The sequence below is a fragment of the Haemaphysalis longicornis genome, unplaced genomic scaffold (assembly GCF_048455015.1).
Source record: "Haemaphysalis longicornis isolate Haplotype H1 unplaced genomic scaffold, Haemaphysalis longicornis Haplotype H1 scaffold_7, whole genome shotgun sequence".
In the NCBI taxonomy this organism is placed as follows: Eukaryota; Metazoa; Arthropoda; class Arachnida; order Ixodida; family Ixodidae; genus Haemaphysalis; species Haemaphysalis longicornis.
The window spans coordinates 114,269,489-114,293,719 of NW_027526422.1; the positions used below are offsets into that span (position 1 = coordinate 114,269,489).

Here is a 24,231-nt window from a genome sequence, read left to right on the forward strand (position 1 = left end):
GAGTGTGACAGGATCCCCTCCCGGAAAAATCACGTCTGGGGAGGTCCGGCTTCTCAATTGTTAAAGGGACAGTTACAAACACGAAAATTTGTAGTCTCTACTATCGGTGTCAAACGAAATCTGAACATGAAAATATGAACCCGAACGTGCAAAATTGAAAAATACTGTTCGTAGAGTTCATGTAATGGCCCGCTCTTGGTATATTTGGACGTCCACTTTTCTCATCTTTGTTTTCGTAACTAAGCCACGCGTCATTTTGGCTTGCGTGGAAAGAAATCGCGCCATTTGTGCGTTCAAGTGCATATTTTCGTGTTCGCGCTTCATTTGACGCTAATAGTACATCCGTAACCCCTTGAGCACGTTCTGCAATTTAACAATGTATCCGCTTTCTTCCGCTGAACTTCGAATGTTCCTTCCTGGCGCTTCCGCCCCGGTGTTGCCTCGTGAGCTTGCCTCCACAAGCTTGCTCGTTGAGTACCTGGGTCACTGACTGATTGTCAAGCGAAGCGCCCCGTCTATACCTTAGAGGTTTGGCCAGGCCAGTGCTTGAAAATATTGTGTGTTACAAGAGGTCTCCCCAAAGTACCGAAAAAGTGCGCAAATGTGTGAAGGGCATTGTCTCAGCTATCTCTCCTCTCAGAGCAACGAAACCGGCGAGCGAATTTTCGGCAGGTTTTCTGGTACAAAAGGTTTGATTTGGCAAAAAAGCGCAATATGGCGAACTCCGCAATCTGGGAGTAAAATGTGGCCCTCAATAGTCTACGTTGCTGCGTGGTGAAGGCATTTTTTGAAGCAGAAAATTTTGCGAAGGCCTCCTTGTAGAGATATTCGTGGCGCATCGAGTAGTTTACAAAACCTTGCAGTGGAATACCACCCACCGATAAAGAAATAAATTTCTTGTCCCGACATTAAAGAAAGCTGCACCCATTATGCACAGAAGCAAGACACAGCGCACTTGGGAACAGTGGGCGTGAAAGCCGAACCCAATTTGTGCGCGTCGCAAACTCGAAACGTCTGAAGAGAAAAGTGGCCACACCAAAGGACATGCTGAGCAGTCAACGAGCACAAGAACGCTGTTGAAATCGGCACTTCTCGTAACGCTTTCATCGGCATAGCCGAGGCCACACAAGCGTAAATGTCCTTTGCAATATTTTTTGCATTAAAGCTACGTCTCTTCTTCCAATATTATTATTAGTGGCTGTAACAGCGAGACGTCCTGTGTAGATTTGACGCAAATTAATCTTGGAAACTTTAATTTCGCAAATGCTGCAATAATCGAAATCATTTTGCTTCTATCTTCGCAGATATAAACGTGGCGATGGTGTTGTTATTTTCGTCCAGCAGGATTGTGAACATGGTGGGGTTGCAGCTGGCAAGCTAATTTTTCTGAGCTTCTGCAATCATTTTTATTGATCAAGCGAGTATAATTACTACTGCAAGGCTGGCTATAACGGAAATCGAGTTGACAGTATAGCTTAGCGTTTTGCAAAGACAGCAACCTTCGGTTAACTAAAATACAGTTACGCTTGTTCTACCAAACAATAATTTCCATTCAAAAAGGCCATAAACCTTACAGAGCTGTGTTTAAGGCCACGCGGCCATATACGCAGTGGTTTGCTACCCGGTAGCACCAACGGTTCTTGCATGCTCTGAAAAAATAATAAAGTAGGGCTTCTGCCTCTATTTAATGCTGGATCAGAACACGGAAGGACACGGCAGGAGAGCGGCTTCATACTGAGCAATTTCTCGCTTTCTCCTAAAGCTGTATTCGCGTAGGATTCGTCTCTGTATATGGAATTATTTCGATGCTGCATACTGCTCTAAGAGTCACTTTGTTCTTGTCCGGAATTTCTATTCTGCATTGTAAGCTGTACCTCTATGCGCGAAAGTATCCGTCGGCTCCTGCGTCTCTGAAGGTGGTGACTGCACATACATGACATAACTGCCGCATTTTTATGAGACAATGAGAAAATTGAAGCGTACACGCATGCGTAGAAGGTCGAAGCTTCTGTGCGTTCATTAACGCAAAAGCATTGTGGGCACCCCGCGGTAAAAACATCGTTAGCTGCGAGCGACTACATTGCATGTGGGCTATGCTGTTTGCATTTTCTGTTCTATGTATGCATTTATTTATTTGAAGTTTTCACTACCAGCGCAAGGCCCTTATTGGGTGATGCACTGGGTACATTTATATTAGGCATTCAAAATACAACATATGGGAAGGGAAATAATAAAAATGGGTAAAAAGGGATGTGTAGATATATTCTCACAAGGAGACTGGTCAAAAAAGCAAAAACCTTTTCTGAACCGCAAAAGATCAGAGGTCGCGTGTTGATGATACCCCAATCAACACAGCCACGGATAAGAAAGGTGGTGCTTTTGACGCACAGGCACAAAAACACACGGAGAAGTGCATGTGTGACTTCTCCACAACATGTGCATTAAATATGTAAAATATTTCAAGGATCGTTTAAGAAGAACCGTTTCATTGCAAAAAAGTCAATTGAAGACAAAAACAGAGTGTAAAGCCATGTTGGCATCGGTTAGTTGGTGCCAGGTTCAGTTTTCTGTCACCTTGAAAGCAACGATGCGGGCGCAGTGGTCTGCATGGCACTTGCAGGTCAACAGAGCTTACAAGGCAAGGGAACATGCGAGTGTCAAGCAGATCACTGGTTGGCCCTGCGGTCTGTGCATTCAGTGCGCACCAAAATTTTATGCTCACAGGTTGCAGACTGTCCTTTAAAAAAACCTTTGTCCAACCCACGCTATTGTTGCAGTGCATTAAAAAATGTGCAGAGTAAAAGCAAACACAGCCAGGTGCCACAAGAAACGAATGGGACAAAAGTCAAGGACTGGGATGAAAGCGTCTATTTAGGCACTACAGTGGCAATCTTTAGTCATTCATGTCTATCAGTGTACCAATCATCGGCTCAACCTGGGCGGGTCCTCGTATCTTATTCGCATTAACCTTCAATTTCGTGATAAAAGCCTAAACTCAAATCAAAAGCAGCCACTTTGGCCAGTCTGTTCATCTCAGCACTGAAGAAAATTCTGAAAACTCCCGCCTAATAGCTGCCGCCATACCTTTCGACCGACCGGGCACGCTCCGAGCCCAAATATTTTATGGCATGACTGATCAAACCCCTGTGCTGATTGACATTATAACGCATTTTTGGCAACGTGGAGCTCTTTGTGTGTAACATGGTTTTCTTGTAAATATAGAGCGCCAATAGGAGGTGGAGTGGTTCACAATCAACATTTCACGCACTTGATTTAACTCCACAATTTAAGCATAAAACGTGCATGTAGCAATGTTTACTTAATAAAAAACCTAGGCGTGTAAAACATTTAGAATACCACAAATAGCACTTAGCATAGTATATGAGAGCTTGCTTCTGGGCTATTTGGTACATTTTTTCTTGTAAAAACACTGCGCTAAATTCAAATTACGAAAACGAAGGAGACGTACGCGCCATGCAAACGTAAGTCTGCATCGTGTGTTCCGCCGTCCTTCGTCTTCGTAATTTCAATTTAGCGTAGTGTTTTTACAAGAAGCCCTTACCATGCCTGATTTCATTGGACGTTAACAGAAAGGTGTAGTTACTTCGCTTAGTAAACCGGGGAACATTTCGACAGCCGCAATAAGCAACGGCGTTAATATTTTTGCAACACGCAGCAGTAAACGCTCGTACAGGAACCTTTTTCCATGACCTGTATTTCCGCATATTTCAACCTTGTCCAGCATTTAGTTATATCAATCCCGAGGAAAAACAGTGCAGGTGCTTGGCACAGTGGCTTACACAAGGTAAAATGTGGATTTAGTTTTATCCCACCGAAACGAAGCCCTAATTTTGACCAAAAATAACTATTATAATCTTTTGCTACCCTAAACTTTAAGGGACACTGCAACACTTGCCATCGACTACTAGTAATGTATTTTGGGATAAAGTATATTGCCCCAGAAGTCTCCTCTTGCAAGAAATATAAAAATCCGTTCACAATTAACGAAACAACGCGCGATGAGAAATCCCGCATAATCGTTCCCTCTCAAATCGACCGCGGACAACGCGACGAAAGCTGCGCGCTCTCTCCCGGAGAGGGGGGCGGCTGGCGGCGTTCTCTTCGGCGGCCTTCGATATATCACATGCCGGGTAGTTTTCTCCTTTTCTCCGCAACGCGGAGGGGCCTATTTCCGGTCTGGTGCCACAAAAAAGCAGGCATGGGTACCTGCTCGCAAGTGCGCGCTCGGGCTGGTACCGCGTTTTTGAAGGAATAAACGATTGTAGTCGAGTGGTCCCTTTGGAAGGGAAGTATTGAGCTTATCACTCAAACTCCGCGCGCACTCAAAAGACAAAAGAAACGGCAAAACAGTGCCTACAGGTTCCGGCATAGAAGAGGTTCGTACACAGCAATGACGACGACGGAAATGGGAGAATCTAGCCGCGAAGTTGACCAGTGACAGCCGATCGGGCAGCCATGGCCTATGTGACGTCCCTTAGCCCATGCCAGGGGTTGCATAATGAGGACAACTGAAGAGAGAGCGGTGGGTTTTTCCGCGTCTTTCACATCGAATTGCGCGCTCACCGCTCCACGTGCACGTGTAATATTTGGCTCAGGTATTCCTGGCAGTGTAATCTAAACGTCGCGCAGGTTTACTTGCACTGCTCAAAGAGTGTTGCAGGGTCCCTTTAAAACCGAAGTCCGCAATTCTCAATGCAGCGACCGCAGTGCCCTAGTGTCAAAGGCGTTTTGCTACTGGGCAAAAGAAAGCGAGGTCTATCCCGAACACGGCGGCGAAACACAAAAACTACTGTGTGTCGCGATTTCTCCGCTCGTTAAAGATTACCAGAGAATCAAAATGCTACTGTAGTGCTCAAAACGGCGGTCCTCCTAGCCTAGGGGCGCCTTCAGCGTCTAATACCTCGGTAAAGAGATTTTCAATTTAAACTCGCCTATCCAAGGTGCTTTCAGCATTGTTTAAACTGTAAATTACCCTCAAGCATTTAAATTTGTCTCCACGAAACACGTAACGCGCCCAATATTCTTTGCAAATATTAAGATACAACACGCTTAGGTATCGTTAATACTGGGCAAATATTTTACGCCATCTATATAAGTTAAAAAAAGGTAATTTTTTTCCGAGAAGCCAATGTGCGTTAAGTGTCGGACGTTGACCACATATTCTTGACATGCCTCCTATTCTACAAAAGTTTAGCTGCATTCCGTGGTTCACCCACGACATCGAAAAGCATGTTCACAAACGAGCGAGTTCCCCGATCAACGTAAACTGCTTCAACATCAAAATGTACTTACAAGATATTAGTTCACTAGTGCGGCCTAAATTCTCCCAAAATAATTGAGAATTCACGTACACAGTTTTGGCGCTGCTACTATTAGGCTGGTACAGGTTAGTGAGTATATTGGCTTTAGTGTTCGCTATAACTTTAGAGCTCTGACTACAGTTTACTGTCGCTGATAACTTCTGTCTTAATGGGACACTGAAGTTATCTGTAAACTTTTTGGTATAAGTTTTGTTCAAATAGTATATTTTTGAACAAAACTTTGAACACGGAACTACCACTTCCCCTCGCGGGAACCCCGGTGTAGATGCGACGCATAGGGGGTTCACGTTGCAGCGTTGGACAGCGGAGTAACGGCGCTGGAACGATGGAGCGGAGCGGCGCAGGCACCGCGTTTTATTGGCGGTGAGCGCGACCACGGGCGGCGCTGCGGAGCGCGCCTCCGTGACGTCGGCTTAGGGATTCTCGCATTTGTCGTCTGCTTCGCTCGGGCTCGCTCTCTATGCTGTTTCTTTGCGCGCGGTTGAGATTTTGTGCTTGTCCGCAGCCGATCTCGCGAATGCGCAACTTTTTTTTCGTAACAAAAGATTTAAAACAGCGTAAACTAGCTCAAGGCGTGATTTTAAGTATAGTTTTTGATACCGCTCCGGAAAAAAACATTGCCGGCGTCGCCCATGCATTGCTTAGGGTTGCCACCTGCCCGGTTTTGGACCGGCCCGACCGGTTTTTTAAAGAGCGGGCCGGTTGCCGGTCCATACTTAAAACCGGCCGTCATTGGCCGGTTTTTCGGCCCTCGTGCCGTGATTATGTCCGTTTTGGCGATTTATAAGCGTCAATTCAACAACTAAGACGATAAATATGTGTCGACAAGCTGCGCAAAGACACGCGAGCAGAGAAAATACGCGGGCGAGCGCGCTGCCTGAGATGGAGGGGGACCTAAGGGAGGAACAAAACAACGAAATGCTGCTGCCGCCGTCAGCATTTGCGGTTACTTTTCAGTGAAGCGCATACAGAGCAATAACCAAGCTCTCAATCACTTTCAGTACAAAGGTTATGTTGATTCCTCTCTAAGAAAACGCTACAGTACATGGCACATGGCACTTCATGTCAAAAACATGGCGTCTTTTTTTCAACACACATATTCTATATGCCACGCCCCCCCCCCCCCTCCTGAAGGGCCGGTTTTTTTTTCGGGGAAAGGTGGCAACCCTAGCATTGCTGCGAAGGTGGTCCTGTGCGGAGCGCGAAGAGTCGGAGCTAGGCGTCAGCCTCTGTGTTCAGCAGTCTTCGAACAAAGGTAACAGCCGCAGGCTGACAACCAACAACAGCGAAAATGGAAGACCAAAACAAATTCCAGGCCTTCGGGGCTGTCGGCTTTGGCAGAAGGCATTACGATTCCAGCTAATCGTATGTAAGGTAAAACAGATTTGGCAATCTTGCCTAACACTCGAAATTATTGTATCAAGTCACTTTACGTTGTCACGGCATGAAAGTGTGCCGACATGCACTATGGGGCTCAAATAATGTAGGTTGATTTCCAAATAGCCTGCTGTGTGTATAGGCGCGTGCTGGTTTTATACCAGGCTTGTAACCAGCATGCAGGCTTATTGAGCAAAACGAGTAACCTGTAAGGCAAACATACAGTACGGCTATGTTTGTTCAGATTTGGAGGGATATTTCGGTACATTTACCACAGCCATATCATCCCAATATTCAGATAGGCGTTATAGTAAAACTGCACTCAAGAGAGGGAGGACCAGGAGGAGGAGAAAACTTTAATAGTAAAATCGAGCTGGTTAGTGGGCAGGCTCCTCAGTCCAAGACGAGAGAGTAAGATTCATTCTTCAATTCACCGAACGTCATCCCGAGTAGGCCAGGATTTGTTCTTCGTGACTAAATGGGTTGGAAAACAATAAAGAGCTGTCTGGACATATTCATTGGTTTCGAATTGTGTTATACTGAAAATTGGCATGTATACTATCGATTGCGTTAGTTAGCAAGTATATCAAGTTTTCAACACCGTAATCATGTCATAACTTTTCGGGTTGAGATCGAGTTCGTTACGATATCGATGGTTCGATAGAAATTAGGTGCACAAAAGCCGCCTTCGAGTACTGCGGACAACGTTATCTGCGCCGTAGCACAGATCTTATTGCATTGAATATTGAGACGAACTTTGTGAGCCTCGCAAACATCCCCAAACCTCCTAGGACGTTTAGGACGGTGCAGAAAAATGAATGCGTTGGGCACAGAAAAAAAAAAAAAAAACGTTCATCTAACAACAACGAAAGAAAGAGAAAACACCCGTTTTATTTCCTGCTGCGCGACCCGCTGCTTGATGCGTAGCATTAGACTGTTGAGTCTTCATAAGAGCATCTCAGAAATAGTTAAGGGAAGCATACGCATTTTGAATACTTGTCCAGGAGCTCTGAGCGCTGAAACTCGCAAATACGCTAGATAGGACGAGGGCGGGTTACACACGATTGTCTGAGCGATGCTCTCTGAAAGTCGTTCTCTCTCTCCTCGTGTGTTGTAAAATTGTGCGGGACAAAGCTTGAAATTATTCAGAGCCGTCAGAATCTGATTGAAAACACGCTTTTTAAAGCACCAAAGCATCAAAACGGGCGATTTCTAGCAAAGGGACTGCTGCCAGTCAGAACCGGACGACCGCGGCGCGGGTGTAGCAGCGGGGCGAGTGTAGCAGACGACAGCGGAGCGGGTCCCTAAGCTGACGTCAGATCCAGGGGGCGCCACTCAAACATCTCACCGCCAATAGCGCGCATAACGGTGAAGGCATGGAGGAAAAAAAAGTTAGGAGACGGCATGACGTCACGCAGCTAGCCTTCGCAAGCCCAGGTCCGTTGACGCCGCTCCCTCCGCCGTTTCCCTTTCTCAACCCGCCGCAGTCGGCCCTCCAAGGTCGGGTGGGCCGGCGGCGGCGGCGGTCTCCGACTCCGGGGCATCTCTCGTGTTTCGTTGGCGGTAGCTATTCCCCGTCCTTCCTGCATTTGTCTGGTCGGCGATCTCATGCCCGTGTGCGGGCAGGAGTGCCGCGTACGTGCGGAAGACAAAAGCCGTGGGAAAAAAAAACAACATATAGCAGGCTTCGCGACAACGGGCCGCAGAGCAGTTTCGAGCAGACGAAATTGAAGAGCGCGGCGGCCCAGACGCCTCGAGATTCGCGATCGCTGCGCCGCCTGCCGCCGCTTCTCCGCGGCGTTAGCGGGATTAGCGCTGCGTGGCTGATAGGTGGTCATGCAGTGTTTTGGTTCTCTTTCGCTTCTCTTTGCCTTTCCGCGCACTAAACAACTTGTTATGGTGACGTCTGTAAGCTAACTGCATGTTTAGGGCACTTCAAAAAAACAGCTGCGTCTTGGTAGAGCGCTCTAACGCCAAAAAGAGCTACCCGGGGAGGCGGTTCTGCGCGCGTCTTGGCCACTCTTGTGGGCGTCGGCGACGGCAGCAGCATACCACCGCTGTCACCTTCGAACACGTCAGCACAAGTGAATTCTATTTATTGTCGCCTCGTTTAGGCCTGATATTGGCACTGTAAGAGGTTGGTTCGTTTTGCGGCGCAGACAACAAATGCGGCTTTGCTTCGAATATGTACGACGTAGAAAAATATGTTTCGGGGATGTGATAACCCAACAGCTGACAAAAACTTGTGCCTTTTTGGGAATATAAGCCACGCGAAAATGTTAAGTGCACTCAAAGGCTGTGCATTGTCAGATATATGCCCACTCATGCCTTATAGTAAGAACCAAGGTATATGTTAATGAAACCACGGGAAAATTAATGGTCTGCAAGTCAGGAATAAATATAATATTCGTACGGGAATGAAAAAAAAAAACAGCGCGTGCAGCTTCTGAAATGCTAAAGACGTTTGTTTGAGCAAGGTAGTATTCACCAGACCAACTATAGTTCATCTCACAAGCTAGCTGCAGCACTGTGGAGGCTACATTGTTTTCCCCCTCAGGGCGCCTAACTCACCGCGAAGGAAGCGACAAAAGGCGCCGGGGCCGTGCGGTGCCACTTGCCGAGAGGGGAGAAGGGAGTGTCCTTTCAGGACCCCCTTCACGGCGGATTAGGCGCCCTCAGTGGGCGCACTATTGATAACAATGTAGCCTCCACAGTGCTGCAGCTAGCTTGTGAGATGAACTATAGATGCGAAATGCACTGATATTTCGCTAGACAAGGGGGGTGGGGGGGGGGAGGAGGAGGACGCTCAACTATCCTTGTTTACAAATGCGGAGCGAAATCAACGACTGAACGTTTTAGTAATCACACACACAAGCTGCGTGTTCACTTTTCGTTTGTTTTTTGCCTTCAACGAACGGCTGATCACTCGGCGAACGCATTTTTTGAAGACTGCAGGGTAGGCAGTTCACAAGCGATACGAGGTGTCTTTGGAAGAGTTGATTGATTGATTGCAGGGTTTAACGCGCTGACGCAACGGAGACGATGAGGCACGCCGTAGTGGAGGGCTCCGGATTAATTTTGACCACCTTTAACGTGCGCCGAAATCTCGTACACACGGGCTCGTTGGAAGAGTGTCGTATCTGATAAGGGTCTCTGATTTCGGTTTATGCTAGATTCTGCAGTCTCCCTGTGTCATATGACGATGTTTCGAAGAAGAGTCTGACGCGGACGCGGATTACTCTATAAGCCCATCTTCGCGCTTCTCGTGGAGGATAAATGTAACAGATGAATCTTTGCGAGCGCTCACATCGGGACAAGACGACCCATCATTAAATTTGTCGTCGTGTGCTGACTCCGGGGTGTAATTTTGCATTATCTATCGTACTTCTTTGGTACAGTGTTTGTGAAATGTATGCCGCATTGGCTTGTTCATGGTACTGATCAATATCTGATATGTGATATTGGCAGGCGTAACTTACGTGCTGTCAGGTATGAGTGCTCCGCTGGATTTTGTAAGTGCACAAAGTCGATTTAAATCATAGTGTGTATACGGCCGCATACGGAGACACTGCCACTAAATTTCGGGGCAGCGGAATTGCAATCAGCTGCATGCAAATGCTGGCTTCGGGGCGCCGGCCTGTGACACACGCCCGGTGATCATATAGATCTCACTAAGATCGCGTCATAAACGTTTATACTCTCGCGAACACACCACGCTTGCAAACAGAGTGCCTGCTCCACGTTATTCGGTATTTCGAACGCGGACAAACGGTAAATCGCTGTCTTGAACGAGCCAAAAAGCAACGGCGACAGGGCGGAACGGGCCGGGGACTCCCGCGCCTGCTTTCGAAACGGGCCGCTAGGGGGATTTCAGTGGCGCCCCTACAGGCCGCGCTCGAGGCGTATACAGAGGCGGTGCGGTGGGGTCACGTGGTGCAGTGACGCCTGGGCCGACTTCGATTTTACTCTTTATGTATAGGGACCGGGCAGCTGGACGGGTGGCGCCACCACTCGGCGCTCCACTCGTCAGTGGAATGAGCCGGTGCATTGGACTACACAGCCTCCCGTTGTTTTTGCGTGTTTGCTTCGGTGCTTTGTATGTTTTGGTGGCGTTGTGATCAGACATGAGATGAAACGAAGTCTAAACAGATGTGTTGGGTTCTTAGATGCAGTAATGACTACGTAAACTTGTCGGACGCGTCTAAAGTTGGGTATCGCTGCAATGGCATGAGCGCTTTTTGCAGCGATCTGCGCTTGGCTCCACCCGTTCTGAGTACGAATAAAACTACTATTATTAGTATTATTTTCTTCTTAAATGCACTAATGGCTACGCAAACTTATTGGATGCTTGTAAGGTTGGGGAAGGGCCACATTGACACGAGCGCTTTTTGCAGCGCTCTGCGCCTGGCTCCGCGCGATCTGACTAGGAATAAAACTATTAGCAATATTAGAATTCATTTCTACCACTTTAAATTATCTTCACTGGTTTCAGTGACTACGGTTTCTACGCCAGCCTTAGCGCTGGGATACCTCGATACGTGTGCTTTAAATAGAAAGGCACCTGCATACGAGATGGATTACCGTGAAGCCGTAGAAATGTTGCGGTAGTTTACACTTTCTGTAACCGTGAGCTTTGTACCTTCGGTTTTGGTGAGCGACACTGTGACAGCATGGCAGCCTGAAAGCCGAAGTGGAAATCCCGCGTTTATGGTGGTCATTTTATCAAGAGCCAAAGTTATTCACCAACTCAACAGCCCAAGCTACAAACCATCCCTCCTCCCCTTCCCGTTTTACCACTTGCGTAGAATAAAGGCTGGCACCGATAGTTAAAAAATGTGGCAGTGTTAACGTCAGCCGGTGTTTTTTAATGCTTAAGTATACTTTACCGAGTACCTAAAAAAATCGTGTAATGCAAGACACCAAAAACGCGTGATTAGTTGCCTCAAATATCGGTGCATGAGCCCGAGTCCTCCACCACAGACACATTACCGACACGCTGGAAAAAGGTTAGATTTGGAGAGGTGGCATGGAAGTTCAAAATTAAAAAGCAAAATCATCTAGCCCTTCGTCTAATGATTATGATGGTTGAACGCAAAGCTTTCTTCCTGCGAAATCGAATGGGCAATGGTCAAAGTCAAAGACGCTGCGATTAAAAGACCAAACTGCGTGCTGGACAAATTCAACGCTTAACTAGTCAAAGTTCAAATGCAGAAGGCAACCAACGAAATCCATACGATAGAGCTTTGCGATAAACCATCATCGTCGTTAGACGGAGGTGTGTATGATTTTTCAAGCGTAGGTGGCAGCTTGTAAACCGACCGCAGCATTAAGTTGTGAAGCTGAGTACAGGTTTCGGGCACCCTCCCCTCTTGCGTCCTTCAGCCACGCAGGAATTGGTTTTTGAAAAACCATTTACCAACTAGCCAGCAACCATTGCAATTCTTGTAAAGCAATGCTTCTCCATGACAAGCAATAACATTCTACTATCATGCGGTATTTATTCTATCAACGATTCCCGATGACTGTAGTAAGAGCATTTCTGTGAAATTAAACACGTTTCAGCCGTAGGTAATGAAGTTACGGAAGCGTCGTTCATCACAATTTCTGTTTTGAGGTAAATCTTCGAAGACACCCTCCAACTTTGTCTTTCGCTTGTGCACGACGTCGACGCCGTTTCGTCATCAACTGCCAAAGGCCAGCGCCGCAGCATTCCTAGATCGGTTGCACACACCGGCTTTGTGGGAGCATTTAGCGGCAATATACTCCTCGATTCGCGAAACTGCATGCAGGCATGAAAAAATTGCATGAAGCACCGAACTTTCACTTCCAGCTTGACTTCCAGTTTGGCGCATTGAGCGTCGTCTGCTATTTGTAAATACTGAGTATGGGCGTAAATAACACGCATGGCATGCCTCGTAAACGTCACATCCACACTCAAGATTTACCGATCTGAAAAATGCACGTGGGATTAAGTACGCTTTGCAAGCCGCACCGCAGAAAAACGACAGAAAGCCATGCACAACTACGCTGCCCTGACCGCCACCGGCATTCCACTGACGAGCGGTTCGCCACGGGCGGCGCTGTTCGCTGAAACGACGGTGGTGCCATACAACGGCCGCCCGGTCCCTATAGGCTTCACGTTTCTCCGGCGGCGCCGTCTCCTAACTTTTTCTTCCTCCATGGGTGAAGGGACGCGCCAGCGCCAGTGCGTCTGCCGCGGCTATGACGCAACACAATCCAACACAATCCACTTTAATCCAATCTAATCCAAATCCAATCCAAGCCAAGCCTAGCCAAGCCAATCCAAGCCAATCCAATCGAATCCAATCCAATGCCCCTCGCGAGAGAGTGTTCGCTATCCGAGAGGAGAAGGGGTGAGCGATGGAGAGCGCAGCTGGCGGGGCGAGGAGAATGGGGGAGGGGCGGATGCCGACGACGATAACGCCGGATGCAGGGACAAGGCGGGTGAATGAGATGCGTTGCATATAATAGTATATCGAGTCTATAGGTTATGTTTCGACCACGATTGGTGCGTGTACAGAATTTATTTAATAGAAAACTCAGTTCAAATTTGATTCTCCCTCTCTGCATCCTCCTTGTCGATTTCCTATGACGTTACGTATGATGAACCCTCGAGATCGCTTGGCTTCAGTACGCTTCTGTGCGGTTCGCCGACCCTGCAACAGAATCAGCCGAACGGCCGCCGGCGTGTGTCGGGATTCGTTCGCTCACTTGAAACTAGGCTACGGCACCTCTAGTTCGTGGAAGAATGTGCCTTTAGTTTTTTTTTTAATTTGTAGACTTTACCAAGCTTAGTTATGTCTATGATATCAAAGTGGCGCCACGCAAGCGCACAAACGCTTTTCGGTAGTAAAAAAATCTAGCTAGTAGAAAATTGTAAGGCATATTGAAGGCGGGAGAAGAACCATCGAAGCTAATATAGATAATAAGATAATAAAATCAACCGAAAAGTTCATTTTGAACCATAAAACCAATGAATGGGAAGCACTTTTTGAGTTGGGTTAACTTGCATAGCAGTCAGCAGCACGGCCACGAACTCGCAATCGCTTTGCTGCCTAGGAATGGACTCGCTGGAGATGAGTTATTTGTGGGAATTGGGAGGACGCTTACGGCACGATAGTTATTCAGGAAAACGCTATGTACAGGGGGATTAAAGGAATTGCGAACAACGGAGCACACAGCCTCCGACGCATGCCGCACCGTCTGGCTGCACTGACAGTAAACTGCGCGTATGCGTAGTTTTTTCAGAGCGTTTGAGAGTGTGCCCTACTGTTATGGAAAATGCTTGATAAAGAAGTGACACCGGTCATTTATTTTGAGGCGTCTTTTTATGGTCTGTCGCCACGGAGCATCATGTTATCTACTACATTCTGGAGCCAAGCAAGCAGCAGGCTGACTGCAGCTAGCATGGTGCCCTTCAACGATCATCCTGCTCAGTGGTGACGCAGCGTGAGAAGGTGCCTCAAAATAAACGATTCGCGTTGCTTTTCGACCAAGCATTTCCCATAAATTTAGGCCGCTCTCTGAACGCTCTCGAAGAGGTGCGCATGCAGCCAGATGGTGCAGCATGCGTCGGAGGCTGTGTGCTCTGTTGTTCACATTTCTCTTAATCCTCCCTGTAAGCTTCTGGGTATGATGAAACTAAAAACAAATAACTAAATTTTATGAAATGAAGTTTATATTTCCCCCTTGTAACCGCTGTGGTTATGGTCGAGTGCTTTAGGGCATTGTCTCTAGTGTTTGATAATTTACAAGTTCAAATCCTCGATAGTGCATGTACTTTTTATTTAAATTCATTATACTGTTTTGTTTTGGGGTAATGTTTTCTCTATTAAAACCATTTGGCTACGCCAGCTAGATCGTAGAATGCATGCACACTGACTCTGACGTGCTGGGGAGTTCTCGTTGACGTGGTACTAACATAAGCACCGACTGCTTGCGGGTACAACGCCGCATCAGCCGACCCTCGACCTAGTGCGAACACGCCTCTTATTACACAGGCACGAGTCAAGCAAGCTCCAAAAGTGGGGGCAGATCGTGTCGCATTTGAGCGTTTCCGCTGACGCGGAGGGAGTTGAGCCACTGCGTACGCCTCGGCTACTGATCGTTACGATTCTAAGCAGTGCTGGCTGGCTTATCTGACGCATTTTACAGCCGACAACATGGCCGAAGCGAGGTATGCCAATTCCTGAGATATCATGAATGCCCAGTCAACGATAACGTCGGACCAGCAAGCATAAGGTATTGCACAAAACCGAAACCGAAACTGGTTTGAATTCCAATCTTGAAAATCGTTCAGTCACATCGCATCTCAAATGCGCGTCACTAGTGTTGTTGCGGCGGCCGCACATGTCGCATCCTATCTTTTCTTCTTCCAGTCTGTATACCAGATAAATGATGGAAACTTTGTTTATTTGGGTCAGTCAATGCAATGCGAACATAAACATTGATTGATTGATTGTGGGGTTTAACGCGCCGACGCAACGCAGGCGATGAGGCGCGCCGTAGTGGAGGGCTCCGGATTAATTTTGACCACCTGGGGATCTTTATCGTGCGCCGAAATCTCGTACACACGGGCGTTTTTGCTTTTCGCCTCCATCAGAAAAGCGGCCGCCGCGGCCGGGAATCGAACCCGCGACCTCGTGCTCAGCAGCGCAACGCCTTAGCCACTGAGCCACCGCGGCGGGTGCGAACATAAACAGAAAGCTGACAAATTCACTTCAGTGTCCCTTAAAATCGAGTGTTTATTGTGCTAAAAATAAGCATTTGACACGCTGCGAATGCCTATTTCTCGTAAAAAAGCGGTATTCCCGTGCAATTTTTTTTTTGTATTGCGGTATTTACGGCGGTAAGTATATTTGCTTCGCTGTGATATTTTAAGCATGACTCATTGTGCCCCAAATCAAGCGGCTGGTGATGTGTTTGATTACCGAGCCCCTTCTTATTACCCCTTGCCTTTGTGGTTTAAAAACGCCAGAGCAGAACCAGAGGTAGCCGTATCCGAGCGTGAAAGGCAACACTGCCAACGAAGCACTTCAACAGACGCACTTCCGTGTAAAGGATGATAAAATATCGCGTAAATAGCCTAAACAGTAAAATTACGACAAAGAATTGAAGAAATTAGTCAGCTTACCCTGCACAAAGTCTCAAAGCACAACCTAAATTATAGGCGTCCGCTTTACATATAATTGTTACGTCAAATTATGACAAAAAATTGTGTCCTACATGCATTGTTAAAGAAGCAGGCAACAAGGAAGATGGATTGATGAAGAACTTTCTTTTGAAGTTGCTCCTCGCTGAACCGGACTATTGCATTTTGTTCTGTTTCCCACTATGTAATTCCTATCACGGGCCCTTAAGGTACTAAAAGAAATGAGTAAATAAATTAAAATTAATTTTCTTTAGATGTACATAAGGCCAAGCTGGCACCCAAATTTTGCTGAAGTATTATGATGAATGCCAGTTGGAAACATTGCTCTGTTTTTGCACATTTTTAGAGAGGAGCTCTTGCGGCCGAAATAGTTCCGATGCTCCTCATGTTTTGATACCCGAATCGTTCATGTGCGCGTGTGATAGTTACTTGTTCACTTGTCATTGGTTCTTGCTGGTGTTGCCGGTGGGTGTTGCCACTTGCTTCAGCTGGAAATCTTTCTCAAAGGTTGGCGGCTATGCGACCTGTATCGCCCATGTTTACGATACCACCACTCTGTCTTTTTATTGTTTCCAGGGCTTGCATGGTTAGTTGTTCCCTCTTCAGCTGCTAATTTGTGGGGGCGGGTACGTCGCTTGTGCCTACATTTTTCCGCTGGCCGGCACGTCCAAACATCACGCATAACTGATTCCGCCTGGCAACTCAGGGTGGCGTCAGACGTCCATGCAAGTTTATGAAACACTTTAAAGACAAGATGATAATTATCTGCGCCTGCCGGCCTTCCCGTAGATTTCCTAGAATTATGGCTCAGTGGCTACGCGTTGTGCTGCGGAGAACAAGGACACAGGTTTGATTCCCGACCACGGCGGCGTCTTTTCTGAAGGAGGCGAAAAGCAAAAACTCCAGTGTGTTCGAGATTTCGGCGCAAGTTGAAGATCCCCAGGTGGAAAAATTAACCCGGAGCCCTCAACTACGGCATGACTCATCGCCTGTGTAGCTTCGGTGTGTTAAACCCCACAATCAGATTTCCGAGAATTTCGGTTCTTCGTGATTAGTACGTACTTCTTCTGCTCACTGTGCCCTGAAGGTCAGGTGTCGCGCGGCACACAATATTGTACAACATTTCAGTTTCTAATACATAGTTTTGTGAATTTTGTGATGCGGGTAGAATAGCCGCCGAAAGCTGTTGATTAAGGGAATCCCCTTAGTCGGCATCAGCCACAAAGAAAGGAATGAAACTAACGAAAGCTTCTGTTCCACGCTGAAAACTCTCGAAGATGGCACAGGAAATTTTGCCGGCAGACAAGCATGTATCAAAACCGTTTGAAACATTGGTTGTTTACAGCAAACAGGATATCGCCAAAAGTACTCCTTTGAACGTGTCATAAAGAGTAGCACGGAATAACAGGGCATGTGCTGGTGCTTTACTCTGAGCTTACGCAGGCATTATTCTTGTCAAATCACGCTAACCGCAAAGCTATTGAAGCTTTGAAAGATTTGTATGTCTCATTGGAAGGTGAGCTTGAAGGACCGTGGAGTGAACACGAATGGCGCTAAATTTCGGCTCAAAAAATATTGATTCACCCAAGGAACCCCAGGAGTGAACCAAAGCTAGCCAGCCATGTTTAAAAAAGATGACGACCGATGTCATTTCGATTTATCAGTAATCGGTGGCAAAATTCAGCAACGTGGAACAATGTGGGATTAGGGTGGGTTATGGTTATGGTTATGATTGGTAATGAAGAATTCAGAGAAAAAAAATGACAGCGGTAGGTGAGCAAGGGTAAATAAAATCAATGATTGACTGGAATGAACAACATGAATTACGCATGCATAGAGAAGAATTAAAGTGATATTTAATACAGATTACGAACCTCATAGTGATTGATGGAATGATTAGTAAGGTTGCGGATGCCTCACGAAGTACCGAGCATTGGTAAGAATTGAGATTAAAACAATTCTGCTAGGGGTGGAATAAAGTGCATTATGGTTGTATTTACGTGGGCGTGAGTTGACGTAGATATAGTGCTTGGAGAGAGGAATAACAGTCCTGTAATTTGGACTGGTTCAATCGCATATTAAAGGCACCCCTCATAACCGTACAGCCAGAAATTGAAGGGATCCCGAAATTGAACCGCTCCAGTGACTGGAAACGTGACTAGTATCGCCGAAGTTCAGCCTTCAAAGCACCCAATTTCAGTTACCCGAGAGATATTTCTGCGACAAGTTTTCATGCATACCATTCGTCGTATACAGTACCATTGACATAAATAGTTTACTTGAGTTTTTCAGCATTTTTAAATTATACAGGTAAAACTACTTCAAATCGCACTTCGTTTTCTCTAAGGGCTTCAAAGCTCCAATACGAATGATTCAAATTCCCTACGGAAGGCAAGTGAATGCAAATTATAGTAGGTTCATTACTGACTGGGAGCCAATGCGTCAAAATTGTTATACGCCGATCATGAAATATATTGTTTTGTCAATTACAACCACAGAGCAAAAAATGCAGACTAGTATGGAAACCAGCTTAAGTGGTTGGGCGAGGGACAACAACGATATAAAGGAAATCCTCAACCGTGCAACACCAGCTCACCTTCGTCGAACATCGCCACATTGGCATTGAATTGACTGCCATTAAATTTAGGCTTGCTTTGGACCTGTGGGTGAGGTTTTTATACCAGCAAAAGAAAAGAAAGACGTGGAGTCTACACTCCACACCAAAACTGTTTGTTGGAACACCAAAACTGTTTGTTGGAACAACGAATCAACCCACATAATTTGATATTGATGCTTAAAAACGAGCGTCACGATGTGTTATCGCCATTGTGCAGATGCATAAATGGCACTGAATGGCTAATTCATTCGCTTACACCGAATGCTCGGCATGTTACGGAAATCAGGACATTACTGATAGTCAATCTACGGACAGCCGAATTTTTTACTACGTTCGACTTGCAAAAGCTTTGTGCAGGGACTATGCATAAAACAGGCTAAACGCTCAGCCTTCGTATTATAACTTTTTTATTGGAGAACAGAGGCACATTGCGGTATATGAACCGGTATTTGAAACAAGCGCGTTGTTTCATATAAAGTTCTCCCTGCATGGTGTGACAGTCCGGCAGATGGCACAACCAAAAGGGAGGGCTATGTCACAATAGTAAACTTACATCCGTCGCAGAGTAGTCTAATTAGCTTTATCCTGCAGAATATATCAAGAATATTTGTATGTAGTCTGTATACGGTATACCGGGTGTTCGAAATTGAGATTTATGGTTTTCTTCAAAATATATGCACTGGGTATCACGCGAAGACGGCCTGTGCAAATAAGTTATGTTGTCAGGGAGACACAAACTCAGATAATAATTATCGCTTTGAGTAGGACAATTAGCTGAAACTGAATAATCAAACTTTTTGTTACTCAAGTAGACAGGCATATTTGTATTGAAAGGTTAGTGGAAGTCGGGTTTCTACACAGTATCAGTTGGAAGAATTCTGCTGGCGTGTCTGTTCTCCGGTATAACGAGTACAAACTTCAATTGTTGTTAGCATGATTACGCATTAAAGAGAGTTAGGACCGGCGGAGAGAGCCTCCGTGATGTGCCGCAGCTGTTGCGTGCGGCTCTTAGTCTGAAAACGGAGCGGGGACATTGGCAAAGATGACACTGTCCTCCATCCCCGCTCGGCTGGCGAAATCAGAATATGACGGTACAACGGCATCAAGCAGAAGCTTTCCGCCTGTTCCAACTCTTGTGCTTGCGCAATTATGCGAAGGGCGATTAAAGTTTGGAGTCGCATATCTCGGAGCACAGACAAGCTACAGAATTCTTCCGGCCAATACTATATGAAAACACGACTGCCTCTAACTTTTCAATAGAGACATACCCTGTTACTGTAGAATACAAAAAGTTAATTATTCAATTTTAGTTAGGTGGGCTGCTGACAGCGATAAGTATTCTCACTCTTTGTCGCTCTGGTCACATAACGTATTTTCACACGTTGTCTTCGCGTGCCTCACCGTATCTAATTTAAGGACAAACATAAAACTTGATTTTGTACACCCGGTATGAGTTTTCTATTTAAAAAAAAGGAGATTCACCGCTAATATTTATGCTTCACTGGCTTACTTTAGGCGGCTCTACAAAAACCGATCAGGCAATATAACAACTGTTTAGAGCCACGTCGTGAAAATTTTGCGTTGGTATAGTCAAGAAGTCAGTCTAGCTTACTTCCGGAGAAGGTCATGATGGTGAACACGCTCCCCGGCCAGGCGGCATCCTTGTGGTCCACGCCGAATGTCTTCATGATAGCCACAAAGAAGAATCCGGAGTTTATCTGGGTGGCCATATTGAAGAATGATGCGAAGGCGGCAGCAGCAGCAATTCCCCAGTGCTTATCCATACTGTGTCGCACTTGACTGACATGGCTTTCGTCAGTTGCTTTAGGTTTCCTCTCATGGCGCTCTGAAGATATTGTGAAGATTGCCGGGGTCCTGAAAGATGAAAATTTCCTTAGCACTGCATTCTTTCCTGTTATACAACCATTCCTTCAAAATGCATTCTCTTGCTCGAAAAACATACATCGCTTCATCCCAAATATTTCTCCCTCAGGGGCGAAGGCTGTTGCAGCTGGAGGCTGTTTTGAGGGCAGAAAACAAGGCAGAAGCGTGCGGTTGCTAAAAGCGAGTACTATAAAACCATCAGTCATCTTTCCTTTGCAATTGTTTATGCATCAGGATTAAAAACAATAAAAACTCTTAAATATTGCTGCAACAGACTGAACAAAATGCAAGCTGCAGCTGGACCTTGGGATGAATAAAGGTTCCTTTCACATAATTTCTCCTACTAAAACTATAAAGAGCAATGAGACAGCATGATCGACGTATCGTCTTCCCCAGGAGGCCTCAAACGCACGTTTCGCTAACTTACATTTTCTTTTCCTTCAACTAACAGCTTCGCTGGACGTAGCGCTTACAACGGGACAAACCGATTTTATGGCTGAGCGATTTTGGTTATGCGCTAGAGTTTAAGTTGTATTTCGCCCCACTCCTAATATCGCAGGTATCTTGTCAATGCCCATAAAACCTTTGTGCTTAAAACAAGGGGGCAAGTAATGCGTACCGCAAAGGTCGTTTTTTTTTCGGCGTTCTCGTGAATAATTCAGTGCATTTACAAACTCCCGCGATCTGCCAACAAATAACTTGGCGCTTTGGAAACAGTGATTGAAGTCAAGCCATATATGCAGTCCGGACACCTAATCACGTCCGTAATCAGTGGCAACTCATATATGAGTGAGGCGTAAACAAATTATGAAAATTTATACATTTTTTTAGAACTATATGTTGCGCCTTGGAACGAAGAGATAGCGCTCACACCTTCTAAAGCTTAGCCACAAACTGCTTCAACGAAAAAAACCATTATTTTATACTCCTTAACCTTCACTCTTGAGGTACTTATGTTCGTTGTAATTACGATTCTCTCAGCCGGAAACTGTCGCCGTTGTACGTGCTTACAGTAAATGGGCAGGGAAGTCCGTGACCCCAATGTTCCTGAGTGACGCCGTAAAGGGATACTGTTTCAACTGTGGGCCGTGCACTGTACAGGCGACGGTTTCTCGCCTCAGGCACTCTGGAAACCGAAGAACCCCGCTGTGGCATTCTCTACTCGCCATAGAAGTGAGAGATGGGCTCGCGAAAGCACTGGTGCTGGAGCATTTGGAACGGGAATACGGAGACCCTCAGTACATATGCACTGATGGATCGGTTGACACAAAAAGTTGGGTGTGCGCGGCGGCTTGTTGCATACCCAGTATGAATATTTCGTGGGCTGCTAAGGTGACGCCTTTGGTTTCATCTACAGGGAGTGAGTGTGTTGCCATAAAAGCTGAGTTGTGCCGACTATCATTGTTTGAAGGGCAAAAAGTCACAATATTCAGCGATGCAAAGTCAACCCTTCACCTGTTGCAGCAGGGTATACCTGTGGAAAAAAAACCTGTCAGCGATCCCTAGTACTTCTAAACCGGCTCAAGTATGAAGGCTTCACCGTGCACTTCCAGAGGATTTCGTCGCACGTCGGTGTAGCACGTCAGTCTTGCAAAAAATGCCTTATCGTCTACAAGTACGGTGCAAACGCGGTGGGATTTCCAACGCATACAGCAACACACCATTCGCGAGTACTTTGGGCAGCTGTGGCGACGAGCACATCAACCAGTCGTGACGAAAGGCCGGAAGGTAGCCGAAGCTTGTCTGCTCCAGAGAGTAAAACCAGACTCAGCCCGTACACCAGCTTGGCTACATAAAATTAATATTGTTTCAGCCCCTGTGTGCCCCGTGTGTAGTGTGACTAGTGACATTGATCACTACATCATTAACTGCTCCGAAATCACCCTTGAGCGGACTAACTTTTACCGTGATCTCCAGAAGCTAGGAGTGAATCATACTACATCGGACGGCATTTTTTTTCCTAGGGACCACTGGACTGTGCGAAGAGAGGTGTCTCGTCTCCTGCTGGGATTCTTGCAGTCCACAGGACTAAGTGACGTGTGGCGAATTTGGTATCTCTGATATCGTATTGGGGACGATTAGGCGGAGCAATTGCGGGCAGTTATGCTAGGCTAAGTCCGCCTAATCCAACAATACATACATACTACTACTACTAGTAGAGCAAAAGAAGTCTACACAGAACAATGAATTGGGGAATGGTGGCTGCTATAACCATGTATTCATGGTGGGGTCGATAAGCTTACCGAGTCCTCTTGGCCTTTTGAAAGGCTTATGTGGTACAGACCAAGTGGCGTGACAGATGAGGCGTGAGCTCATGAATAATGTGATAATTATGCGCACCTGCGTCTCACGACGACGATGATTGAACGCGAAGCTTTCTCGTGATGGATTTTTTGGTTGGCCAATCCCACACGGCGAGTATGCACTAGTCTAGAGGTACGCACCACCTTTCTAGAACACCCAAAATGACGCTCCGGTTTGCTCCACGTAGGCCTAACATTTGGGTCTGGCGTACACGGCGCGAATATGTACCTTCTGCTTGGCGTTCTCTTCGACCATGTCGCCAGGTAGCATTTGCTTGGATAGACTGCCTGCCCCTGCCTGTATCTGTTCGTTTTTTGGGGCCCTTGAAGCTCGAGAGTGCAATTTTTAAAGGAATGTTTGTGTGTCCTCTGTTCGAGGCGACAGCCATTGCCATCTCGACTGGTAATGATGCTTTTTCCTAACTCGCAACAAATTAATGAAATCGGCCGGTATACATCTAAGCTGTGTGAAACGGGTTCTGTGTTTAACTTCGGTGCGTACCTAATATTTCTATACGTTTTATAAGCAAAGAATGTGAGGTACACAATTGCTCTATTTATTTCGAGTTATTCTCCCTTCTATTCGTTGTTTCTGCGTAATTTTCCCCTGTTTCCTTTCTTTTTCACCTCACTATGTTCACCCCCATCTAAAGAAGCGAGCCTCGCCGTTTGTGAAGATCGCCTTTTAAGTAATAAATAATAAATAAAGTTTTCTCTCTTTCTCTCATTTTGTCTAGCTTCAACATTTTCAATCACCAACCTATTCCCAAACGTTTATGCGCCATTGACATGGTGAAACAAACTTAGGAATAAATTTTCAATGTTGGGCAAACTTTCTACTCATCTGTGAACGTGTTGGGTGATGAGAGACTGCCGTGTAATAAAATAAAGAGACTCGGATAATGGCAATCGAAGCAATCTAGTGTTTTCTGAATGCTTTCATCGCCAGTTCTCTGTCATAGATGGTTGATACCAAATGTTCTATTTTATCACTCGTTTCATCTCTGCTGTTGTGACTTTAGTATTCTAGACTGAACTGATTGTGCCATTAACTTTTATGTTTGAAAAAAAAAAAGCTCATATACGGCCTGCAGTTTCCGCGCACAGGTGTAGGTGGTCCCAGGTGTTGGACGAGCGAGAGATATCCCTAAAACCATAAAAGTCGATGTAGCAAACTCCTTTGTGAGCAGGAGGATTTGTGCAGTTGTATTGTGAGAGTGCCGCCTACAGTTGCCGCGAGTTACGCTATAACTAAAAAAACTACAAAGCACACGCACCTACTGTTAACGATGAGACACAAGGCACAAGTACCGTTGAATCACTTCAGCTCCCCAAAAAGCATAGCCTTGAAACGCTCAACTATTGTCCCGAATAGCTAGTTCCCAGGCTAACACGTAAACTGGAAACTGTGCTTTTCGGTAGTTACGAGTAATTTAAAAGTAACCGTGTTCCTAAAGCCCGAAATTAAAAACACCCTGGGTGCATGTATATTATTAGGAAGTACTTTTTTCTCCAAAGAAAACTAAGTATACTTAT

General features: G+C 46.1%; 1 protein-coding gene across 1 annotated transcript in view; it reads right to left on the reverse strand.

Moving 5' to 3' along the window:
* LOC144146835 (monocarboxylate transporter 5-like) overlaps window positions 1-24,231 on the reverse strand; it is a 59,953-nt gene that overhangs the window by 30,297 nt on the left and 5,425 nt on the right. Inside the window, exon 2 of the mRNA XM_077678768.1 lies at window positions 20,121-20,383. Coding sequence (XP_077534894.1) covers window positions 20,121-20,383 — 263 coding nt within the window. The remainder of the gene's footprint in view (window positions 1-20,120; window positions 20,384-24,231) is intronic.